We start from the raw sequence: 9,330 nt of genomic DNA, 5'->3' as shown, positions 1-9,330 counted from the left end.
CGCCAATTTGGTACGACCCTAAAAAGCCCAATTAGTCAAACGGATTGATCCATCTAGCCCGGAAAGCTATAGATCGACTTGAATCCTCAACCAAGCTGGATATATTCTATGCGGCCCAAGGGTTATTGTCAACCTAGATTGACGAAGTTACAAGACCCAGCCGTCTAACCCTAAAACACGTCTCCCAGCCGTCAAACCCTAAAAGACGTCTCCCACCAAGCTGACGCAGTCAGAAGGTAATCTTCATGATCCCGTCCAAATCGCAACAACCTGGAAGATAAGGGTTTTGACGCGGCCAGGCTGTAGAAACCCTAGCGGCCGGGCCTCTCCTATATAAACATCCAGATTAGATCATAAGAGACGGAAAAATCTTACTTGCTCTCTACGTCTTGAATTCTCTCTACTCCGCAACGCTGACTATTCTTCCAAGTCGGATACAGCCGACTTGGCCACCTTCCACCTTTCATTATCTCAATCTGCTGTCACTGTTTCCACCCTCCGAACGCCATTGACATCTTGGAATAACCATTCATTCCAACCTGTCTTTCTCTCTTATTTCAATTCATTTGTCATTCTATTTTGCTATTTCGTTACTGACTTGAGCGTCGGAGGCTCTACGGTAGACACCCCCTCCCGGTGCTCAACCTAAGGCTCTTACGTGTTCTTGTGTTGATAGGTTGTTAGTGCCCAATCTATCCGGACGTGCAGACGTCAACCTCAATTGTAGATTTTAGCCTCTACACAAAGCAACGACTCTCCCCCCTCTCTTTATTTTAATTTCCTTTTTTCTCTATGTACAACAATTTTCTCCACTTTATTTTTCACATCTAACACAATTCTCGTGTTCGGACATAAAAAGATATATCCAACCTCCTGGTTTTGATGATACCAAAACTATTAGAGTACCCTTCTAGATTATATTTCTCTTTATGGACTTAAGTGCTTTAGTCCTCACCAGTTTAGTTTGAAGCGGCAAAGACTAAAGACTCTAACTGAAGGCATCAGACTGAAGAATGAAGAATGCTAACTGAAGCAGAAGATTGAAGACGTGTGATCAGCAGAGCAGACTAAAGGAATGGCACTGAAGACTACGTGACTACTCAGACTGATACTTTAGAATACATCAATTTATTCCTCAAGAAGCTAAAGTAGTCAACCGTTGTACTTGATGCAATTAATGCTAAGGACAAAAGCATTAAATGTCGAAGATAGAAGATCGTCCTTCCTGACACAAAGCCTCTTCTGCTGTGTCACATCGGCCTGCAACACCATCTCCAAGAAAGAAGACTTTACTTCTTTCAGACTCAATGAGACTAGAAGATTGAAGACCTGAGCCCAAATTCAATATTATCTCACAACGGAAAAATCCTGAAGATAATCTCCACCAGCAGATCTATTCAAAACTTTGCCTATAAATAGGTTCTTCGTCCAAGTTCAATCTTCACCGATTCAAGCATAACTTGTTGAACCTTTGCCAAACCCGCAAGTCAGCCTACTTATACTACTCCATAGTTTGAATCGAATAAGAGAATACATCAAGCCTAAAATCAACTTTCTGATTACATATATTCTCTTAGAACTTCTACGCGCGCATTCATTTCTAAATTTCAAGCCTAGATATTGATTGCAGAGAGCATGTTCTCTGTAATGTAGTTGGTAGTACAAACTCTCTTTTCAATCGAGCGAAAAGAGTGTTTGGGAGTTAGAGTCTTAGACGGTTGTCTAAACTCGAAGAGTTCTCAGCCCCCGCAAGAAAGACGAGTGAAGTCTTAGCAAACCTGTGAGGTTGAGAAAAAGATATGAGAAGTCCAACCCAGTGTGTTGGCACTGAAATGGTTGTTTCAGTTGTAAGGTTTGTTGTGCACCCATAAGCACAAGCCTAGTGGTTGTCAGTTTAACCAGCTGATCGTGGACGTAGGATGTTGATCCGAACAACATAAAATTCTCTGTGTTCTTTATTGCTTTCAGTTGTCACTTTTCCTTTGTGCTTAATCTCTATTTCAACTGAAACTAATATAAGTAAAGAGAGAATTCTAGCATTATATTCATAATTTTGCCTGAGTATTTTTAATTTTGGCACATCTTATTAATGAAAATTCTGTATAAGTTTCTTACTGTGTATTCTTTTTAGTTGATATATTTATCATGAAAAAATAAGGAATAACAAAAAATTAGAGGAATAATATTATCCCTCATTGAAGTAAAAAGAAGGGAAAAGGTGCAGATTGGCCCCCAAAGTAGTAGCCCCTATAGCGTATAACCACTCTTACTCACTGTGTGTGCAACTAAACCCCTGAACTCCGAGAAAAGGGTGCAAATTCCCCCCTCTGACCTAACGCCGTTAAGTGTCCATTAACGTTTGGGTTTAATTGCACCTCTACTTCAGGGGTGGATCTGCACCTAATTTTTTTATTTTTTTTTTAATTTCAGCAACCCACCTCCGGCATCAACTTAACCGCCCCCCGTACTCATCGGCTCCAACTTACACTTTGTCAGCTCGCACATGCTCAATCTCTTGATCGTCGATTGCTTACCACCGACATACAGCAGCATCACCAACTCCAGATGTGGACCTGGATCGAATCCGGCTTGGTCCAAATCCATATCCGTATTTTTTTATTTAGGTCAGGATCCGGTCCAAATCCATTAGGTCCAAAAAAACAAGATTCATGTCCAGATCCATTAGATTCACAGGGTCTCGAGTCCTGACCCAGATCCATTCTTTTTTCTCTTTTAAAATAAATTTACAAATATTAAATTAACCAAAAATAAAATCATAATTATTATCTAGAGTTTTAATAATTATTCAAAAATAAATAAATAAAATTTAAATATATATTATATAGATAAATATATACACAATTAATATCATAAGATAAGCCTAAAAGGTTAAGGTGTTGGAGGAGATGATGTTGTGCGGGGCGGTGAAGAAGCTGGTGGCGTTGCTGCATGTAAGCGGTGGGCAATCGACAACCAAGAGATTGGGCGCGTGCGAGCTGACAAGGTGCAAGTCAGAATCGATGAGTACGAGGGCTGTTAAGTTGATGCCGGATGTGGATTGTTGAAATTATAAAAAAAAATTAAAAAAAAAATAAGGTGCAGATCCACCTCTGAAGTAAAGGGTGCAATTAAACTCAAACGTTAACGGACACTTAACGACGTTAGGTCAGAGGGGGGAATTTGCACCCTTTTCTCGGAGTTCAGGGGTTTAGTTGCACACACAGTGAGTAAGAGGGGTTATACGCTATAGGGGCTACTACTTCGAGGGCCAATCTGCACCTTTTCCCTAAAAAGAATGAATGAAAAATTATGAAATTCTCTTTTGTAGGAAAAAGAAAGAAGGCTTTAAAAGGAGAAATTTTTATTATTCATTTTTTTCTCATGATAAATTTATCAATCAAATAGAACGCACTTTTTCCTCATTCCCTACAAAAGAGAATTTCACCCTTTCTCATTCATCATTTTCACTTCAAGGAGGGATAACATTATCACACCCAAAATGAGGGGATAATATTATCCCTCGTTGAAGTGAAAATGAGGAATGAGGAATGAGAAAGGATGAAATTCTATTTTAAAGGACATGAGAAAAAAAAAAGAAGACATTTAAAGGGAGAATTTTTTTTATCATCCCACATTTTCCCATGATAAATTTATCAACTAAGGTCTAAGGGTATGTTCTATTTGATTGTAAATTTATCATGACAAAAAGAGGAATAAAAAAATATCACCATTTAATTTTTATTTCTTTTTCCTAATTTCTTATAAAATAAACTGACATTTACTCATTCCTCATTCCTCATTGCCCATTTTTACTCCAATGATGGCTAGTATTATCACACCAAAAATAGTGAAATAATATTATTCCTCTTTTGTACTGAAAATGAGACTCTTTTGTACTGAAAAGGAGAACTGTGCAAGAGTGCAATTCTATTTTGTAAAAAATGAGGGAAAAGAAAATAGAAATTTAAAGAGGTGGTCTTGGGTCCGTACCCAAATCCTGACCCCGCATCCTGATCCAAACATGTATACTGACTCAAATCGTGTAAATGATACTATTCGATTATATAAATAACACTTTCTGTAATTGACATTATTCTATTACTAGTGTGTAACCCGTCGAAATTCGACGGGGAATCACTTTACATCATAATTATTATTTTATATTGTTTATAACTATATTATATGAAATAGTTTTTATATTTATTATTTTTTGGGTTAAGGTACAAATACCCCCCTAAACATGACCCCCTAGAACGTATACCCCCCATTCTCCAACTTGGTACAAATTGCCCCTCAAACTCGACGGAAAGTATACAACTAACCCCAACCCACAGACGGATGTTAGACGTCGTCCAGATAATAATTTTTTTTATTTTTTATTTCTTGTGAGCCCCACTCCTCTCTCTCTCTTCTCCACGGCCATTGTTATCAATCTACCACCAGAAAGTGAGCTTTGAATCTCCAATCAAAAATTAGAATGGCATCGTCCTCTCTGTTTGATGGAGTGAGCGTAATGGAGAGAGATATCTCCCCTTCTTTTTCTTCTACTTTTGAACCAGACAGAGAAATCGAGACAAGATAAACAATAATCACCACCAAGTTTTTCACTTCGAATACAACGACCTGAAACTGAACGGTGCCGGCGAGCATAGTTCAACCAATGGAGCAAAATTCCCTTAATTCTGTTTCTAACTTACATTATTCATTCTAGAAATTTACAAACCTATCAAGCAAAATTCCCTTAATTCTGAGGTAACACGTCGGCAACTCCTCGAGGCAGTCCCGACGCTTGATGCAGTGCGCCGCCACCATCTCCGCCATCGAGGATATGATTTTAACGCCGTCGCCGCCACTGTAGGGTAAGGCGCGCGCCTTCGCTGCACCGTCTCCTTGAGGATGAAGCTTGTCTCGCCAGGCTCGAAGAAGAGCCGATCGGATCAGAGGCCTCTGATCACGGTGGTCTCGTCAGGGAATACATGCGACGCCGCTGCAGAGGCGGAGAAGCTCTCGTCGCGGCGGATGTTGAATAAGGAGTTGGGGGTTTCAATGACTTGGCGTTGGCACGGAAGGAGAGAGTCTCAGGGCTGATGATGCAGGCCGGCCAAGGCCACGACGACGCGGCTGAGGTTGCGGTGGTGGGGGAATCGGTGGCTTTGAACAGAAAGGGGAATTTATTGGCGGAGATATCATTTGAATCCAAGAGAGAGAGAGAGAGAGAGAGGTCAATTGGAGAGAGAGAGAAAAATAGGGTGATAATTTTTTTATAAAGAAAACGGCGTTTAAACGCCGTTTAACGGACGAGTTTATTTGCACCATTGTTTCAGGAGTTCAGGGAGGTCAACATGCCTTGACCGAGTTTGGGGGGATATACGTTCTAGGGGGGTCATGTTTAGGGGGGTATCTGTACCTTAACCCTTACTTTTTTAATTTGACCAAAATAAATTAGTGGTACAGTTAAAACTATAATCTCAACAGTTTTTACAAATTATATATTAATTTTTTGTTGAGAGCTAAAATAGATTGTATTTATATACTCTCTGTTCACGATATCGTTTCAATTTTTTGCCATTTTGATCCGTCCACAAGATCATTTCCACTTCCATCTATAACAATATAGTCCGTCTCCAAGGAGACACCAAGCGATGCGAATTCCTGTCTACGAACACTGAGGTTCAAGGTTCAAACCCCACCGCTACCCCTCTCTCAAAGTCAAAAAATGAAAAAATAACAATATGGTCCATATTGTTGTAAATATATCTATAAGATATATCTTATGTGTGTTGACCAAGAAACCTCCCTAAAACCCTAGCTTCCTACTTGTATAAATAGAGGCCTTTAGCCTCCATATGTAATACACTTCATACGTATTCTCTTCTCTATTCTCTCGCTTCTCTCTAGTTTATAACACGTTATCAGCACGATAGTTCTAGTTCTCTCATCTCCCTTCGATCTAGAAAGGTAAATTTACTTTAATTTTTGTGTCATCAATATGTGTCGATTTTACGTGAATCATATAAGAGTGTAGTTAATTAAATAACTTCATCGTGAATCATATAAGAGTGTAGTTAATTAAATAACTTCATCTCTATATTCTCATATTATGTACTATGATTTTATAGAAGAAGAGTTTTAGGTTTTTGATGGCTTGATAATCGTGAAACCTATTTTGAGAGGAGATGCTTTATTTGATTAATTGATTTCATGCACCCAATTGTAATTCGTATGATTCATAAGCATGAGATATATAATTTATTCATATGTTTGTTTACTTATGTGTTCTAAATCAAATCGAGAAACGGAATTCTGATTGTTTTCAGAATATTGCAAATGTGAGAATGCTGTTATGAATGTAAATTTTAATTGTTTTTCGTTTTTTTATTGCATTGGTTGAAAAAAAAAATAATAATAATGTACGTTTCAACTGCAAATTGTTCCGTTTTTTTTACTACTCAATGCATATTGTCTCCGTTTTCTTGAGTTTTATTGCAATAGTTAACAATATTCCAAACATCCATTCATATGTTCAATCAATAATATACAGTATGTGTCTAAACTTTACATCTCTATATAGAGAGTAGGGCTGGTAAATCGGTGTCGGTTTTTCGGTTAAAACCGTAACCGAACTGGAAAAACCGGTTTTCGGTTAATCGAAAACCGGTTTTTCCCGGTTCGGTTCGGTTATCGGTTAGTTCTCTCGCTGTTAACCGGTTAATCGGTTTAACTGGTCGGTTAACCGGTTAAACCGATTAACCGGTTTTTGTTTAATTTAATTAATTTATTAAACTTGAAAAATCGGCCACATTAGGGCTTTCAAGTTTCAGCCGCTGCCGTTCCATTCCATCCATTCCACTTTCCTGTTCCATTCCACTTTCCAGGCACCGCCGCACCGGCGTTTCTCCGCCCCTCCGGCCCTCCCCGTTTCGGCCTTCTCTCCCCGCCTCCCACCGGCGCCGCTGCCTCTCCCACCGGCACCGGCGCCTCCCTCTCTTTCTCCGCCAGCAGGCAGCAGCAGCAGTGCAGCGCGACTCCCTTCGATTTCTCCCTCCGCCAGCGTCGCTCAATCTGCAGGCGTCGCTCCCTCCGCCAGGCAGATGGAATCTCATCCAGCAGCGGCGCTCATCCCTTGGGTGAAGAACAGCGGTGGGGTTTCGAGGATTAAGGGTATGTTCGTGAAGAGGAGGAGGAATGATGACGAAGATGGATTTGGTGTGAAACCGAATCAAATGGATTTGGATAGATTCTGCGTGTTTCCGATTGAGGAGAGAGATTTGAGTGAAGGGAGCAGAAGCACCAAGCTTTGGAAATGGATTTTTAAGCACCATTAATCGGTTAACCGGTCGAAAAACCGGTTCGGTTTTCGGTTAGAGGAATTCCTCTTAATCGGTTCCGGTTAACTGGTAAACCGGTTCGGTTATAACCGAACCGACCGGTTTACCAGCCCTAATAGAGAGACTTATACACTCACGGCAACACAGTGATATAGATGTATGTGGTGATAGAGACTTCTTGAGAAATCATTTTAGTTTTACATCTCTATGACATGATTTTAATCAATTGTTTAATTGCTTTTGTATTCCAGTTAAATCAATTATTTCTCAATTTAACTGCGATTTATTGATATGAGATGCATTTAATCAATTGTTTATTTTCTCTAATATTTTGGTTAAATTAATTGCTTTTATCAATGCAATTAGTCAATTAATTTTATTATCGATGGATATGAATTATTTTTTTTTTTCTATATCAACCACTGCATTGTTAGATCAATCGAGATTTGATCAATTGCTTGTGTCGACTAGATTAAATTACTTTGATATAGAAATTAGTTTATTGTGAAGTTTATTGTTATCAATTTTCATACCAAAATTTCGTGATTTTTGTGCTCTTATTTCGAGGTTTAACATGTTATATTCTGAAATATATTATATATATACATTCTATTTTTTTTAAAATGATCTTGAAAATTAATTGATGTTATTTAAATAACACAAGTACTATTCCTGAAGAATATTACATTCAAGATCTTAAATTGATGCTATTAAAGTAGCATAAATAATATTCCTAAAAGATATTACATGCTTTTGAAGAGCAATTCATATTATATGCTCTCAAAAATTAGACCTTGAGCACAAGTAGTGTTCTGAATAATATTACATTCAAGATCTTAAGTTGATGCTATTAAAGTAGCACAAGTAATATTCCTGAAGTATATTGCATGCTCTTGAATAGAAACATATATTACATGCTTTTGGAAATTAGACCGTGAAGGTCAAATGGCCCTAAAGGCCAAATGGTTGTACTCTTTTTTCCTTACTAAGTTTTTTTTTTCCTACGAGGTTTTCTTAGTTAAGGTTTTTAACGAGACAACTACTGTAATATATGAGTAAATATACATGTCTTGTACTCTTTTCCTCTACCGAATTTTTCCCATATGGTTTTTGCGGAGAGGTTTTTAACAAGGCATGAATATATATACATTAATATCATATGAAATCTTGTGATATTTGTCTTGGTAAATAAATACACATATTATTCTTCAAAAGAAGAAGTATTTCCTTAAGTTGACATTAGATGAGAATAATGTTAACACAATATCAGGTGCATCAAAAAACATAATTGAAGGCTCCGGAAGAGCTTGTATCATTTTACCAAATGATACTAAATTAGATATTGAAAATGCCCTGTACTCTAGTAAGTTTAAAAGGAACTTACTAAGTTTCAAGAATGTCCGTAATAATGGATACCACATCGAGACAATTGTGTGGAAGGTAGAAATGAATAACTTTGCGTAAATTCTTTTGTTTCAGGCTATAAGCTGACAAAAGAAAAATTAGCAACACTACCTTCTGGAACGTATTACACATTTATAAAAGCAATTGAGACAAACCATGCATGAATGTGAAATTCAATGACACAAAAGCTTTAAGCTTTGGCATGATAGGTTTGGACATCCCGAAGCAACTATAATGCGCCGAATAATCAATAATTTATATGGGCACAGCATAAAGAATCAAAATATTCTTTCTACAATATGAATTCCCATGTGATGCTTGTGCGCAAGGCAAGTTAGTCATTAGACCTTCATATACGAAGGATAATACTGAATCTCCGTATTTCTTGGAAAGAATTAAAGGAGACATTTATGGACCTATACATCCACCTTGTGGACTTTTTCGATATTTTATGGTATTATCATAGATGGTCACATGTATGCTTGCTTTCTACTAGAAATGCAACATTTGCTAGATAACTTGCTCAAATCATAAAATTAAGAGCTCAATTCACAGACAATTCAATTAAAAGAATTCGTCTTGATAATGCTAGTGAGTT

The 9,330-nt window shown here is 37.8% G+C and overlaps 1 protein-coding gene across 1 annotated transcript; it reads left to right on the top strand.

The window, feature by feature from the left end:
- The first annotated feature begins 4,896 nt into the window (after window positions 1-4,896).
- On the top strand, window positions 4,897-7,325 carry LOC130998257 (uncharacterized). Its single transcript, XM_057923689.1, has 2 exons — window positions 4,897-5,040; window positions 6,876-7,325. Exons 1-2 carry the CDS (start codon window positions 4,897-4,899, stop codon window positions 7,323-7,325), a joined length of 594 nt encoding a protein of 197 aa, XP_057779672.1.
- The last annotated feature ends 2,005 nt before the right edge of the window (window positions 7,326-9,330 follow it).

The sequence above is a fragment of the Salvia miltiorrhiza genome, chromosome 8, assembly GCF_028751815.1.
Source record: "Salvia miltiorrhiza cultivar Shanhuang (shh) chromosome 8, IMPLAD_Smil_shh, whole genome shotgun sequence".
In the NCBI taxonomy this organism is placed as follows: domain Eukaryota; kingdom Viridiplantae; phylum Streptophyta; class Magnoliopsida; order Lamiales; family Lamiaceae; genus Salvia; species Salvia miltiorrhiza.
This window is presented reverse-complemented; position numbering and strand designations above follow the sequence as displayed.